The 17,424-nt window shown below is 37.0% G+C and overlaps 1 protein-coding gene across 7 annotated transcripts in view; it reads left to right on the forward strand.

Annotated features, from left to right (window-relative positions):
• The window catches only part of mei-P26 (E3 ubiquitin-protein ligase meiotic P26), a 165,698-nt gene that overhangs the window by 71,439 nt on the left and 76,835 nt on the right, over positions 1-17,424 (forward strand). For 6 of the 7 annotated variants that reach the window (XM_081737712.1, XM_081737716.1, XM_081737718.1 and 3 more), the window contains exon 5: positions 7,556-7,696. The exons of the other annotated variant lie outside the window; for it this stretch is intronic. In XM_081737712.1, coding sequence (XP_081593838.1) covers positions 7,556-7,696 — 141 coding nt within the window. The remainder of the gene's footprint in view (positions 1-7,555; positions 7,697-17,424) is intronic. 7 annotated transcript variants of the gene reach the window in all.

The raw sequence follows: 17,424 nt of genomic DNA on the forward strand, positions 1-17,424 counted from the left end.
TCACTTTTTAGAAAAGGAAATAAATTCCGTACGTGCATTTTCAGGAAACCGAGTGCCCCGAATTTCTATATTCGTTTCCTTAGAGTATAGATTAGTTTCGTTGGAGAAAATTAACTAAACAAGTGTTCAACGATATTCTAAATTGACATTAAAATAAAAAGTATATGCCACCGCAGTAAACTTTCTTGCTCCAATTCCTTAAACTAAATAATGTAGTGAGGTCGCGGTGGCTCAGTGGTAGAGCGTTCACCTCTGGTGCATGGGGTTCCTGGTTCGATCCGAAATCGCGCCAAGTAAATTTTGTGGTGAACGAACACCGTTTTCCTCGGGGTTCTCCCGTTTCCTCCCACTTTGTTCATTCCACCATTTCATTCATTTTACATCATCGTCTCCTTTAGTCTACCCGGCATTATCGTGGGACGTAAAACTCCAAAATTTTATTTCATTGAAAAAAAAAATCCTGTAGTGCTGTAATTATTAACGAAACAGTCTCTTGTGAAATACAAACAAAATTCTGAGGCATTTTTAGAAAAACTTGACCGAAAAAAAAAAGTTTGTCATATGTTAGGATGAATGTTTGTTTATAAAATAAGAACAAAATCGAATGTTTTTTTCTTCTTCTTTCAAAATTGTCCAAAAGTATACAATCATCCCAAGAGTAATCTACCCTTTGTGGATATTCTCGTGGAAGTGATTTATGTAACATTTTAAGAATAAGTAGCTGAACTTGCGCTGTCTATAAAGTGCATGGTTCTGTTATAACCATGAATCTCCTTGCCACTGTGCAGGTCTCCTTACTCACACAAGTAAAGGATAGAAGATTCACAAAGGAAGTGAATTGCTATGTATAGATGTTGGAGTTGTCGGAGATAAGTTTGTAGCAAAGTTGTTGAAGCAACACGATATCAAGTAGATTTTTTCTCTCTCTCTCTCTAATAAATCCATATCCGTCCGAATACGCCTCGCTGCATCTCGTAAGGCCTTTGAAGTTACAAGCATACAATAGGTTTTGCCATTCAGATTTAAGTAATGCGCCTGCAATGTCTCTCAACCCGCCATACGCAACTTCTCTACTGGTTGCCTAACCGTAGTTTCGGCCTGCAACACTGTTAATCTTATAGACTCAAAACGGACCCTAAAATGTTAAACAATAACGACGCGGTTTTCAAAGATTTGAATAAGAACTGGACAACCTACAGAAAATTTGGAATCGACCAGTGAAAACAGCACGTTTCTAGCACTTGTGGTTTTCGAGATCTCATTGTCCAAAGGATGGGGACAAACATATAAATCTAGGATTTTAATATATAGATAATGAAATATTTATTTATGAAATATGACTAAAATAGCCTGAATGAGTCGTTTTTCAGAAAGTAGTCTAAAAAGAAAATCGTACTCAAGAGTGTGCTACTACTTGTGAATTTTTTCTTAATGAATAAATACACATCTTATAAAGTTATTAATGAAATACATATGAAATATGGACAAAACGGCTTGTTTTTGAGAGAAGCGTCTGAAAAATAGAACTCACCCCGAGAATAAACTACTCCTTGTAGATTTCTAAAAATAAATGAGTTATGCAATATTTTGAGGATATTGTAATGTTTGGTAGAGTCAAATGATAGACCGGGTGTCTTTTCCCCTTCACCAAGTTTTATTACAAAATATAATAAGTACAAGTGTCTTTAATTCAATGTCTCTTCCTCAATGACCAAGTGAAGGAATACTAAATGTTTTGCCGGGTCCAGTTTCCAGAACACTTTGGCAGGTTGTTGGTTAGGCTTGGATTATAAGTTTAAGAAGGATCCCTAGCCCAGTGCGACATAGGGTAAGGAAGAGGTGCTCCTAGTCCACAACGACATAGGAAGGTAAAGGTTAGGTGATCAGTTGGTCGACGGATACTGGGTCCCTCGGTGGTCCTCCTTTTATTTGTCCTCCTCGGGTCCTTTCGTGAGGTCCGTCTGCTTTCGGCGTTCCTCGGTGTCCTTCCGCGTTTGCTTGCTGTCTGCTATGTTGTTTATAAATAATAGCACGTGTTGAGTTGACACGTGCGTCTGTTGTGATTTGGGGATCCTTGCAATATTAATAAAATATTTATTTATGAAATATGAAGAAAATCATCTCAGGTGTTTTAGAAAAAATAATCCGAAAAAAAAAACTCACACCCAAGAATAAACTACCCCTTGTAAATTTTTAGGACATGAATTATGTCACATTGTCAGCTGGTTTCTGAGAAATTCACCCCAAGAACAAACCACTTCTCGTACATTTTTAAGGATAAATGAGCTATGTCATATTGTCATATTAATGAAATATTTAAGAAGTATAAACAAAATTGCCTGAGCCATTTTTGAGAAAATCATTCGAAAGAAAATTCACCCCAAGAAATGAAGAAAATTCGAGAATTTGCCCCATCTTGATTTTTCCCAGAGAAATGACTTATGCTCTATGATGGGGCTGTTTTTTGGAAAATTTATCTATGAAATTTGAACGAAACCTTTAGAGTTTTTTTTTTTCTGAGAAAATAGCAATTTTTTTTAATTAAATTTTTACCCTTAAGCAAATTACTCTTATTTGTAGGGGTAGGAAGAAAATTCGAAAAGCCTCTGTGGAGGATCACATGAAAACCTTAAATTTAATGTTTGATTGAAATACGTTGAACGGTATGGGCTCTAGATGAGTGTACTTCATCGTACCGAACTAGAAGACTTTTTCAGCAATTTTTCATACTTAAAAGAAATGTGATTGGCAACTCAGAATAAGGGTGACAGGATTTGTATATGCAGTATTTTCCAGCAATTGTTACCGGAAATCTTTGTATTATTTTTAAGAAGTTGTTTAATGTAATATTTGGATTGGTATATCAAAGGACTAACATGCAAATTTATCAGTTCGATCTATTCTAAGGTGAAGTTTGCCTCGGAAAAGATATCAGAGGGTTACATATTAAATCATCGACTTTTAAATAAAATATACGCAATGTAACTTTATATATTTTTTATTATGCATGTTCCGTATTACACAAAAATGATAACTTTATCCAGGTTTAATTTGGTTCGCTTCTTTTAATAAAATAAGATTAACTTCTAAAAGTGACGATGTTACGTAGGCTGTTTACTTAATAGTGTGTTTTGATTGGTTTAGATGCTGAGATAAGCCAGAATCAGATTAATTATCCTTAGCGTCCCTTAATGTCCTTTATTTTGCTGTGTATATTTCTTTTTGTTATGTCTATGTAAGGTAGTTGACAATGACAGGACTTCACAAATCCCCCTTTTACATTTACGAAATAGCTTTCAAAGTCAATAAATATTTTTCTAGATTTTTTTGGCGAATGTAGAGCTGCATAAAGTCCATATTTCTGTGCCTTTTTTGCAAATTATTAAAAAGTCGAAGCTATAGCCTAACGACCGGTTAGGCTAGGTTAGGCTAAAGGAGACGGTGATGATGAGAAATGAATGAAATGGTGGAATGAAGAAAATGGGAGGAAATGGAAGAACCCTGAGGAAACCGACGCACACGGTATTTGTCCGCCACGAAGTTCACTTGGTGCGAGCTGGGATCTAACCAGGAACCCTATGCACCAGAGGTAAACGCTCTACCACTGAGCCATCCTCGAAGCCGTAGAGAGAAATAAACCCTTAGTTGCAAAAAACTTTGCCAGAGAACCTGAAGTAAGCATTATCATTAGCTGTTAAAGTTCCTCATTTTGTAAAGTCAAGTGCTCTGAATACTCGTCTCTTCGAGGCTTTGTGAGATGTCCTTAGTACTGAACATAAAACTACCGAAAGTTTTCCATACCGAAGTTCATTGACTGTCAAAACGTAGTATGTTAAGTAGGCTGTACGAGTTTGTCATGGCGAACTTTATACTTTTATGAAATGAAATTCTTGATAATCAAGAGTGTGATTTAATCATGTGGAGAGACAATATCAGTTCACCCTAGACTCAATCTGTGATCAATTCAAGCGATATTTTCGTTTTGTGTGTGAAGAATACTGGCAGTGTAAATTAACAAGAACACCTTTCACCATTGAGTAGATTTACCTCTACATGAAATTTAGAAGGAAGCCATTGAATTGAAAAGCGATTCAGGTGCCTAATAAATGTCTCAGTCAACGTCTTTGGAAGATTTTTTTTTTCCTGCCTGTTTACTCCAAGAGTAGTAATAGAATCGTTAAAAAGTTCTTGTTTAGTTCTCGACAACTTACCTCTGTGAATCGGGAGTTTCAACGTTGTCCACAATCAAATCAAAGCATCGCACCGGTTTGGAAGTGTAAAGTGATCTAAGGCGTCCTTTGTCGAATTTATCACCGAGTATCAAGAAACTTGGGGGTCGCGGTGGCTCAGTGGTAGAGCGTTCACCTCTGGTGCTTGGGGTCCCGGGTTCGATCCCAGCCCGCGCCAAGTGAACTTTGTGGTGGGTTTTCTCGGGGTTCTCCCGTTTCCTCCCACTTTCTTCATTCCACCATTTCATCCATTACTCATCATCACCGTCTCCTTTAGCCTAACCGGCATAAGCGTGGGACGTAAAACTCAAAGATTTCATTTCATTTCATTTTATCAAGAAACTTGTGAAGGAAAAGCTAATGATGAACAAACACCGTGTGCGTGGTTTTCTCGGGAGGTTCTTCCGTTTTCTCCCACTTTCTTCATTCCACCCTTTCATTTATTTCTCATCATCACCATCTCCTTTAGGCTAACCAGCATAACCGTGGGACGTAAAACTAAGTATTTCATTTCCTTTTCATTTTTGTGAAGGAAAAGTAATGTCAGTCAAAATCACACTAAGTTTTTCCATTGCCCGTACTTGACAGTTTTTGAACTTATTGTATACACTCAAATAGCATTTTGTATTCATTTTTGATAATTTTGTAAAATAAATAAAAACACAATTTGCATAATTGTAAAGTAGAATCTTAGATAAGGATAAGAAAGAGAATGTCAAACAAGTAGCATTTTGAAGCTTGCTAAAGCTGAAGTTTAAGCTTAGTACAATTGGTGTTTTATTCATAATTTCACATTTTATTTCTGTCATAGCTTACTCCCCCTCCCCCCAGGTTGAGAACCAACATGGGTACGCTAATGTGTCATTTTGGAGGTATTCCCCGCAGAAAATTGATCGGAACGATATAAAAAGCCCACAACTCGACAACGAGATACAAGTTAAAAATCGGGTAAAAGAACGTATTGTTATTTTGAGTCTAGATTCCATTACTGCATTTGGTGAATATGGAAAGTATGAAGTTTCCAGTTCCTATTTTTCTTTTGTAGTAGACCTCATTAAGTCCCTTTTATGCTTCAAGGCTAACTCTGTAGCTGCCCCCTGTTCCACATCCATTAGTGCACTAATGGAATCTAAGCTCAAAATCACTATCTTCTTGTCCCTGATCTTGATTTGACATTTCGCTCTCGAATTATGACTTCATTTTATCGTTTCGACCAGATTATGGTGAACTATATTTCCGAAATGACGGATTTATGTATTCATGTCAGTCTATTTTTATGTTTTCATGTAAGGACTCATTTCCCAAAGTTGTTTCCGAACACCCTGTGTACATTTTGATTGATTTGCTTTGCCTGTTTTGGAAATATAGAGTCCTTTTTACCGACTTAAAAAAGAAAGAAAGAAGAAAAAAAGTTGGTTCTCAGTTCAATCTGAAATAGATACGAGAGCTGGAAATAAATAAATGCCAACGTATAAATCTTTCGTGAACCATTTATTATACAGTCATGAGACTTCTACAAGCCTTCAACATAATCCATTGCAGCATGTTGCACCCATTGCCAGATGTGGGAGAGTCTCAGGATACCAGCAGTGGTGCCCTTTCCGTGGATGTTTGCAAGAGAGCACCCTATAGCTCGAAGTATGGCATCTCTGGTGCGGATACACATCCTGTGCAGTGGTTCTTTCATCTTAGGGAACAGATGAAAGTCACATGAACTCATGTCCGGTAAATAGGATGGGTGCTTTAGAACCTTTCACTTCCATAGTGCAAATAGGTTCCTCACAGTAACTTGTTGTGTCAACAGGCGTTGTCATGCTAAACAATGAATGGATCCCTTACGAAGTTTGGATCGTTTTCCATGCAGTGCAGGACGAAGATGTTCCAGAAACCTGCGGTATTACACTGCATTTACGGTCTGGTTCGGAGGAACTACATGCCGTAAAATGAACACCACGTACATTGTAAACCATTGTCAGCATCACCTTCACATTCCCCGACTCTGACGCAGCGTCCTGGATCGGGGAGACGATGATTGGCGCTTAAGTTCTTGCTCATAAGAGCGCGTCCATATTACGTCAAGTGCGATGATCCTGTCCAGGTCATTTAGAACGTTCTCGTCTGTAACGTTCTAAATGACCTCCGGCGAGGGGGTATCTGTGTCATTTTTGAATGTCTGTAAAGTGGTGCAGTACCCACCAGGATGCAATTTTTCGGTAACCAAAGACATTGTACAACACATTAAACACTAGTGTGGGATGTTCCTACCTCGTTATCCAATCCTTGATAGTCCAGCTCCTGTCCACATGCATCAAAGATTGAATCAATTCAATGAGTTGGTTTTCGATCCCATATTGACCCATCCACCTCGTTCTTGTTGCACACTTATCACGTCTGCACGAAACGCTGCAGCCCAACGTGCCAAAATCCGATACGGCAATGCGTCATTACCACGTGCTTCACGTAGTCCAGAGTGACATTACCTGGCGTTTTTTCCACGGGACGCTTCGATCTTTATCCATGCATGTTGTTGTCCCTGCGCTGGGATGAAACAGTGTGTTGCCACGTATGTCTTTCCAGCCCTCGTATGTTCTTAGTAATAATACTTCTGTTAGTTTGAAAGAGTACACCATATAAATTTCTATAGGATCTGAAAGTAATCTTTTAGCTAGATTATGAAACACCTCAATGGATTCTGGGTTAATCACAGCAAAGAAACGTATATAGGTAGCCATACATTCCCAAGCGTGAATATGGTTGCATAATAGCAGGGGTTGTACTGCAAAATTTCGGAACACTGTAACATTTTAAACAAGTGAGTAACATGTGTGAAATCAGCTTAATTTGCCTTTTAAAATTTTATTTATTCCCTTTATGTAACATATCTTTAGATAGCCATTTTGAACACTAGAAAATAGGTGAGCGAAATATATAAGGAGGCAAATAAACCACCATGCAACAAAAAGGTAAATGCTTTATTTAATCATTTATTATATTGTTTTGTTCGCTTAAAGCTTTCACTCATGATTTCTCGGATGTATTACATAGTACAAATGGTATGTTGTTGTTGCTTAGTAGTTTGAATATCGTAGTTTCAAGCAAATCATATAAAAATTTTCTTTGTTCAAATTATTACTAACTTCTCTGATTGGATGTAGATCGATTCCGTAAGCCAACTTGTAAATCTGATTAGTAGATATTAGAATTCTTAATAAAACTTCAAAAGTGTTAACTTTTATCTTTCAGCTAGCATCTAAATTATGGACTATTTTTTAAGTCCTTAGTGTATTACTTGCTGATCTATCTATCATTATTTCTTCTTACTGCAGTTCATGCGCTGTTTTGAAAACCATCACGTGGTTGCTTTTGAGGAGTTGAAGAAGTCTGGTGAAGCTATACCAATACACAAGCCAATTTTATGCGTAATTCATCCCAATGAGAATATGAAATTTTATTGTTATACGTGTCAGGTAAGACATATTTTTTTAAATACACTGTTCATACCATTTGCCGACTTCGATGTCCCTCCCCAGTTTTCCTTAGCAGTTCTACTATTACTCCTACCCAATGACTTGAAAGAAAGTAGTGGCAATACCAGTTGTAATGCTTCCCCGTAATTTAGAGCACACATGCGTGCTCTTGGATTCCATTCCTGATCGGAGAAACGGAAGGTTAAGGTTTAAGGTGTTAATCGGAGTTAAGGTGTTAATCCTGGATCGTGAGTTACAGAATCATCTGAATTAAGCGGAAGCGAAGTTTAACGTAGAAAGCCAAACTTAGCGAAACGTTTATGTTTGACTACACATCTCAAAGCCCTTTGGCAGGTCAAAAATCTTCGTGAGCTGTAACGCAATGCAACATTCCACGAAGTCATGGGTGGTTTATTACAGTTATAGTATGCCATAATACTGTCCATGTGGATAAAAGATACAGGGTGGTCCATAAATATGTATATATTTCAAAGACTGCGGTAAAGAAACTCGCATCATAACTTGAACATAAACACATCACTCTGAAATATTTTCTTACAAGAATTTTAATCCCTATTCTTCATGGTATGGTTCATCAATACACCATCCAAATCGGTACATGCCTCGAAACGAAGAATAACATTGTTACAAGAACTTGACAGATCTGTACTGGTATCCTGTGGAACTCTTTCTGTGATAGCTTCCCATAGTTCAGCCAAATTGCGTATGTGATGTTGATACACTTTGTCCTTTAAAACACCCCATAAGAAAAAGTCAAGTGGTGTCAAATCGGGGGATGGAACTCCGTCTCACCTCCGCGTAATTGTTTGTTGCAGAATACAAACGCACACGCTCTTCCAGAGACAACTGTTTCATCATCCTGTCTGGCGTGCACTAACAGTTCTAAGTCTAGTGACAGTTATCCCCATTCTCAGGCTACAGTATTGCGATATCGAAACTTGTTCAGAATTACAAAGCCTACAGTCAAACATCATATACATAAATATGGGCTACCTTGTATTTTCTAAATACTAGATCGCAACAAAGCCATACTGTCTTTTATAACAGTTTTTTTAAAGTTTTCATTTTTTCGTAAGCATTTTGCTCTGACTCACATGTCCTTTCGGTTGGTTTATTTAAAATCTTCCAGTGCCCCTTTTACTCCTTGCTTTTACCATGGCAAGACTAAGGATTAGTCTAAAAGTCGATACCAGTAAATGTGCTCGGAATACGACTAAAATGTCAACTTCGTGTACTGCCTTTTGTCACTTTTTTTTAAAAAAATCTTTTCTCCTCGTAGAACACTTGGATCTTTTATTTACTTATTTATTTATTTATTTATTGTTCAATTGCTTCGCATGTTCAGTTATAGTTATTCAATAAACACGGCTTCTTGAGATTTGTAAAATAATCTTATTTCATAAAATTACTTGTGTATATTTGGAAATACAGTAGCCTGTAGGTGGTAACTAAAGCTAGCCAGTAATTTGGTTTTGTGTTTCTAGTTCTTTGTAATGCGTTGATTATTTTTTGCTGTATTGTTGAATTTTGGCTACCTTTCGTTTGTAAATATTTAGAATAATGTAGAAGTTTGGCATGGTTTTCCACAGTTACGTGCTTTCCACCGTGTACTTTGTTTTATTCATTTGAAATTTGAACCATTCAGTTATGATAAATTTAAAGAAAATCGTTAATGGCCGAGTAGATAGTAAACGATAGTTTCTTTCTTGCCGTAAATTCAATTCGGTATCAGATATAGTGTCATAGTGGGAGTACTGGGCTCAGTGGTAGAGCGCTCTTCTGGAGTGTGACGGTCCTTGTTTCAATCCCCTGCCATGCGAGGCCTTTCTCCCGTTTCCTCCTATATTCTCATTCCATCAATTATTCATAATCACTTTGAATGAATCATCCATCACTTTTAGTGTACAACACACAACCATGGGGCGTAAAGCTAGAAATTCCATTTCATTCCGAAGTACCATTCATTCTCCAAGTGAGCTTTGTGGTGGACAAACACTGTGTGCGTAGGTTTTCTCGGGATTCTCCCGTTTCCTCCCACTTTGTTCATTCCACCATTTCATTAATTTCTCATCATCACCGTCTCTTGTAGCCTAGCCGCCGGCATGAGCGTGGGACGTAAAACTTAAAAAATTTCCTTTAATTTCATTTCTCTATCCAATATTTTCATCGGTTCCACCAAGTGAATACTTAGATATAATGCTTTCAGTGTACACTTTTTCACTCACTTTCGTTACTTCAATAAATAATACATGTATATATAGTTAAAGAAGTTACACTGAACTGTAACTCTTAAATTTATATTAAAGTTTGTTGCTTATAATGGAACAATTGCGTATTTCCTAAGTTCTTAAAACTACGCTTAAATGTCTCATTGGAAAAAGAACCAGTAGAGAGAGGCACAAACTTTTGCTGGTATTTGTATTCTGGATTTGCTCGAGAACTAACTGCAGCATTAATTTTATACGAGGGATGATCAAAAAAAAAAGGTTACAAAGCATGTAACTATTATGTTACTGAATTTAACGAAAATGTAATTGTAGATTAACATGTTCATTTTTTGCAGGTTTCAGGGCTTCGGATTCTACCATGTATACCCGAAAAGCGGACGTTTAAAATGATAATTCGTTTGGAAAATTGTTTAAGAGAAGTTAGGTGAGCGATGCGGTTCTTGTGGAGGTGTATACGGAGGGCTCAGTTTCAAGGTAACATGTAGCGAACTGGTTTCTTGTCTTGAATGGACGGACCAGTATTGTTAATGACAACCCTGGACACAGCGGTAGACCCAGTGCCTCAGTCACTGACGTGAGCTGTGCTCGTCTAGACAACAACAATACGCTTTATGTCAAGTGAGCTGGAACTAACATATGGTGTTGTGCAGAACATTGTAGTTCATGTCCATAAGTATAAGAAAGTGTGCGTCACTGGCACCATAATATGACCAGAATGTCGCTGAATATTCTGTAGCGTTACACAGTGGAGAGGAACAGTTTTCTTCACCGGGTGATGGAACAGTATTACATCTATTCGCTTCATCAAGGAATCAGGTGTCTATGAAATGGGAGCATGCGTCTTCTCTGAGGAATAAGAAATTCAAAGTGGTTACTTCGTCCAGGAAATTTTGGGAACTGTATTCTGAGACACATCAAGTGAGCTACTGATCTATTATTTGGAACAGGGAGAAACCATGAACGTTGAAAGGTATTGCAGGACGCTTCTTAAGTTGCAGGATGCTATTAGACGAAAACGTCCTGGTCTCCGTCGCGGCGTGATTCTTCTGGATGATATGATATCCCAATTAAGCACAAAAAAAAATGTCGAATGTGTTCAGCTTTTATACTGAGAACAACTAGAGCACCAGCTACAGCTCTGACTTAGCCCCAATGGCTTTCACCTTTTCCCTGCTCTAAAGCAGAACATGGCTGTGTCAGATGTATTGATTTTCCAACCAGTGTCACACATGAGCCATAATTGATTTTGTAACTTTTTTTTTTTTTTGATCATCCCTCGTTTTACCACACTGAAGAGTTTTAAATACTTAACATTGCATTGAATGTTTTATTATTTGTAGACAAATATATTGACGTCGAAACTGAAAAGCTTAAATATCGTGCATATATTTTAATTTGAAGATGATCCCACTATGCCCATTCATCCGTTTTCCCCATTTATATCCTGCACTTGACATTTCGATAACATCGTCGTTGGACGAAAATTCCACTATAATTGTACATTAGATTGTTTTTGAGGTATATTAGCCTGAAAAAGATAATTTTTTAACCAGGTTTGTTTTTCCTAATTTTTTTTGACAGCGATTGAGTACAAGTTGGACCCCTGATAACCAACATTAACAACAAGAAAACTAAGAATGATAAAAAGCATGCGGTTTATGGCAAATAGGAAAAAAAAATCCATATGTGGTCCATTAGTTGCCCTCAAGACTTTCATGCGATATTCAATTCCATCCGTATTTACGCAACATTCCAGGAGTCACTATGTCTATTGCGACTCTTATCCTGTTTTTGAGTGTGCAATACCACGGACGTGTTGCGTAAATCCTGTCTTTAACATAACCCACGGAAAAAAGTCATGGTATTGGGCCATCTCTATCGGTCAGGTAGGGGCCACGGTGGCTCAGTGGTAGAGCGTTCACCTCTGGTGCTTGGGGTCCCGGGTTCGATCCCAGCCCCCACCAAGTGAACTTTGTGATGGACAAACCGTGCGCGTGGGTTTCCTCGGGGTTCTCCCGTTACCTCCCACTTTCTTCATTCCACCATTTCACTCATTTCTCATAATCACCGTCTCCTTTAGCCTAACCGGCATAACCGTGGGACGTAAAACTTCAAAGAGATTTCTATCGGTCAGGAAAAGTTTCAAAGAGAAATGAATGAACATCAGTACCTGCACTTAACATTTGGTGGCTGCTGTCCATACTCTCTTCTGAATATTCGTAGAACTGTGACGGAAGATTTTGTTTCATGATACCACAACACACACTTCGCTTTCTGCTGTGCTGACTCCATTTTTAAACAAATGACTGTCACGCTGCGGTCAGCTGCAGTAGATGGCAGCACAGGCTGTGACAAAATCTTGAAGTATCTTGAAGCGATGTTTTCAGACCGCATGCCTCTATCGTTCTTTGTTTTGTTGTTATTAATTTTTGTTTTCAGGGAGAGACTTTATGTCCACTCTGGATTTCAAACTCTGTCCATTATAGAGTTGAGTTCTGATGTTATATTTTCATTGTAGAATTGTATGTGTTACCAGCTTACGGAATAATATCCATTCTTTATTCGACGTAGAAGTGTTACTATTGCCAGTACTTTCTTTCCGGCCGTTGTACTATGGATACTAATATCAGACACACATTTCCGGCTTTACCCATTTTACATTCGGTAATCCTGTTCTACCTTTGAATACATTTAACCTCCATATCCAAGACTTCTTCAACCTCATCATTTAACATCCTAGAACAATTCATAGTACTGTGTATATTTATGATACGTACTTAGTAACATTTCCTCAACGCTGTCCGTCATACTTGAACGTAGAAGTGGTAGATGAAGTAGTGGCAACATGGTCTAGAAATTCAGATCTTGCTGGTATCTGTTCAAGTGCTAAATGTATTTTAAGTGTTTTCAAGCCCTACTTTATGAAAAAAAAAGGGGGGGGAAGGGGAAAGAATGAGGAAACCGAAGTAGAATGTAAACTTAAAAAAAAAAAGCCTGCAACATTCTAAAAGTTGAGAAATGCTGTGAGTTTCCTTGTGGCTATAGGGTAAGAGTATGGGAGACCTGTTCGATTCCCGATGGGAGCTCATATTCAGACTGTATGTCCACATATCATGTAAGTATGGGTGTTGAAAAGTGACTCCGAAGCAGTTTATCAGTTAGTGTGCGCTATAAAATCAAAAGATAGGGAAATTTGGAAACAAAAAGCGACATAATGTAATTATCGTGAAGAGCAGTTTGATTAATAAAGCAACTCACATTATGCTTATTTTTTTCCAAATTATGCTTTATTGTTAATTTCAATCATTGTTTTACATTAATCGTGTATAATGTATAATATTTACTATACATTTAATATTTTAAATATTTTGATCTATTTATTAATAGTTTATGCAACCAGTTTCTTTAATATTAACTTTCTGCTTAATGCACTGTAAAGAGATATGCTTTACTCGAGACATTTTTTTCTATCACTTGTGTACGCCTTAGAAATGCATATATACAGAAAGGGAAAGTAAAAGATGCCACCAAAAAGTACTGAAAGTGCTCAAGTTCAAGAGGTACACATAACAATATAGTGTGGAGTTCTTTGTACTATCATTGTTGGTGGAAAGTTTTCTTCTTTTCCTTTTTCTTTTCTCCACATCAAAGGATTACACCGAAAAGTTTACAGAAATAAAAATAAGCTTTTCATTATATTCTCAGTGATTTTGCATTGTAAATGTTGGTTTTAAAAAATATTAATACAGTATGTTAAACTTGCAGTTAAACAGAATTTTTCAAGAATTGTGCTATATATTTTAAATTTATGCTTTATTTTCTAAAATTATGCTTTTAAAATTAGTTTCTTCTGGACTCTTAGACAATCACAGCCATGTTCAAAGTACCAACCATATGTGTAAATTGCTGTTATGCTTTTTATGCTTTTGAGTTGCCCTATTGATTAATAAACCCAAAAAAGTACTCAGCCGTGTTCTTATGTACTCTGTAATAGTTCAAAGAAACATAATAAATTCAAAGTGGTTATTTCGTCCAGGAAAGTATTGTATTATGGAACATATCAGGTACGTGCTAACTGATCAATTATTTGGAACAAGGAGAAACTATGAACGTTCAACGGTATTGCAGGATACTTCTAAAGTTGCAGGTTGCGATCAGAAGTAAACGTCCTAATCTCCGTCGTGGTGTGATTCTTCTGGATGATAATGCGATACCCCAATCAGCACAAACAAGTGTCGAGTGTGTTCAGCGTTTATACTGGAAACGACTTGAATAGTCCCTTACAGCTCTGACCTAGCCCCCAGTGATTTTCACCTTTTCCTTGTTTTAAAGCAGAACATGGCTGAACATAATTTTCTGATTCCATATGGTGGCAACGAAAACTTGACCGTTTACTGCATCCAGTATTTGCTGTTCTATATATTATAAACGAATAAAATCAATAAATGCCAACGAAGTGCTATACAGGGTGTAACAAAGGTACGGCAAAATTTCAGGGATTTCTTATGGGTAGACAAGCAAAAAAGTTCATATGACCCTGTGTCTGGAAATGCATTGTTACAGAGTTACAGCCAATGAGCCGCCTGACGGTGTAAAATAGTCACATTCTAGTCGCTCCTTAATGTGACTCAATTTAAACCTCAATAACTCAGCCCCTAATTAAGCTGGGAAGATAATTTTGGTCAGGGTTGATATGTTTAAAACAAGGGCTGTTGATTTATTCAGTTTGTTTTAAACGTTTTAAACAGATTGTTTTAAACGTGTTTTTTCCGATGCTGGTTGGACATGTTTAAAACAACTAAAATATCAGATTGAAGAAGCTAATTTAATTTGCTAACAAACAACCCATCCTCCGCAGGATTTGTGCATGGAGTAAATTACAAGCAGTTATATTCTTATTATAACAGCAATTACTGAACGAAATTCTGCACATCAGTGTGCGTATAACTAAACCAACAGAAATTCAAGTGAAGTATTTGAACTTTTCTTAATTTCCAAGAATAACGGAGGTAAAAAACACTATACACTATTCTAAGATTCAAATTCACAAATTCAAAACTTGGGTATTTTTTGATCACTATCATTTCCATAATAATGAACAGTTCTCAGATCATAAGCTAGAAGAAAGCTCTCACAAATACAATACAACTCATAGAAAAGAGCAGTGACTAGCCTACAAGGAGCAAATGACATATTTTAACTAAACAGTTTTCAAGATACATCTCTATCTGCAACATGGGTAACTAATAATGATTAGTGTCTACGGCATAACAACACAATTAACTCTAGACACTCGCCAGGGATTTTAACAAAATGGTAGACTCTCACGTTCGGGGCTCTGGTGACCCCCATAATTATCACAGAGTCATGAGTCATACACCATTGGTAAGCTTATAGACCACAAATTCCAACGAGGTAACATTTGTGAAATTTTCGCCGTATTCGTAGAAAAAGAACAGACATAAAAAATCATTATAAATATGAAAATATTGACTTTGCGGAGCCCTGGCAACCCTTGCAGTCACCCTACGCTGACAAAATGATGCTAATGTGTAGGCCACATACTTGTGACAATAATGTAAGAAATGGTAGCCATTGCGTAATGAATTCGTTTTATGTATGAGTAGGAAATATTTTTTAAAAAATATGCGCAGAAAAATTCATTGCATTACACATTCTCTCTCCTCCCCCACTATAGTACCACGTCCATATGCAAATCATTTTTGCTGCATACATTATGTATACGAACAAGAATTAAGCTTCTAGACCACTTCAGTGAAATGTATCTTGTGTTTATGGGACCGTCCCGAAAATAAATGTAAATTAACCAAATTTGACCCCCTCTTTCTCTATAAACAACAAGTACACATACAGGTTACTATCATGTAGGGGATTACTTCATTGCTTCACATACCAATTTTTATGGATGTACCATAAAGGGGGGAGGAATACCCGCCAAAATCTGATGGAAAAATTTGATGAAATATTTAAAAAAAAAACTTCATCCTCCCTCTCTCAGCCGTACATACGTACCCCCTATATACATAAAATGCAACTGACGGAAAGCTCTATCCCTCAAAAATACTTTGGTACCAAATCATCTTTCTAGCTTAATTAAGGACTGTGTTATTGATGTTTGTTGTAAAAATAAATGTAATTTACGTCAAAAAACTTACTCCAAAAATTGGCTAACTTTGCCCCAAGAGGGGGAATGGCCCCCAAAAAACTGTTGAAAAAACATATTTACCCCACCCTCCCACATACATAAAATGCACACCAGCAAAGCTACATCTTTCAGGAATAAATTGGTACCAAAACCATCTTCTAGCCTTAATTTGAGGTTTAAGACTGAGCCATTGAGGTTTAAAGCCCTGACACAGCAGTTGCGTCAGTGGGCGTTTAAAGATTAAGAATGCAGACGACCAGTAGAAAGTAACACAAAGAAACTAAACTACATATTCTGTGAACGGAGATCGGGAAAATCCCGATTTCTTTCTCCGGAATTGAACATTTGGGCGGATCGAGATTAGGGAAGTTCCCAAAATTTGATCTAGCGGTTGAATATAGATGGCAAGCAATACCTAAGAGTGTAAAAATGTAATATATATGCCTATTTAGATTATTGTTTTAAACAAAATAAACATTTTAAACATGTTTTTTTTTTCTTTAAAACAAAGTGCTTTGTTTTAAACGTTAAAAACGTTTTAAACAAAAAAAAACATGTTTTAAACATAAAAAAACGTTCTTTTTGTTTTCTTAAAAAAACACGTTTTTTTTTTCCAACCTTGATTTTGGTATCAATGTATTCCTGAAGGACGACGCTTTCCGCCGATATGCATTTTATGTATACCACGGCTGACAGGAGAGGGTAATTACGTTGTTTTTTGCATCAGGATTATGGGGATGACATTCCTTCCCCTTGGGGCACACATATAAAATACATATGAAGGGTAAGGGGAAAAAAGAAGGAATGTCGCAAAACTGCATTTTCGAGAAAATGCGATTTAATATTGAAAACCGCGTAAGAAGAATAGGGTTAGTTACATTTTTGGCCCCTTTTTACATGGACATTTTTACATCTACGTATGCATGGCGTATACAGTCAGATAGTACCAAGATTCACCAACAGATAGGAAAAAGGAACCGAAAAAGCACATACATGACATTACTTGTTTTTTTCCCTTACCCTTCATATAACCGTAAAGCTTCGTCTTTCAGGATCACATTGCTACCAAAATTATCTTTCTAATTTAATTAGGGGCTGAGTTATTGAGGTTTAAATTGAGTCATTAAGGAGCGACTATAATGTGACTTTTACACCATCAGGCGGCTCAATGGCCGTAACTGTAACGATGCATTTCCCGACATATATCTATCTACCCATAAGGAATCCATCCCTGAAATTCTGCCGTACCTTTTTTGTTACACCCTATATATGTAAAATGTGAATAACCATCATTAAAATTTAAACATCTCGAT

This window comes from Thermobia domestica, chromosome 14 (genome assembly GCF_964235325.1).
Source record: "Thermobia domestica chromosome 14, izTheDome1.hap1.1, whole genome shotgun sequence".
NCBI classification, from domain to species: Eukaryota; Metazoa; Arthropoda; class Insecta; order Zygentoma; family Lepismatidae; genus Thermobia; species Thermobia domestica.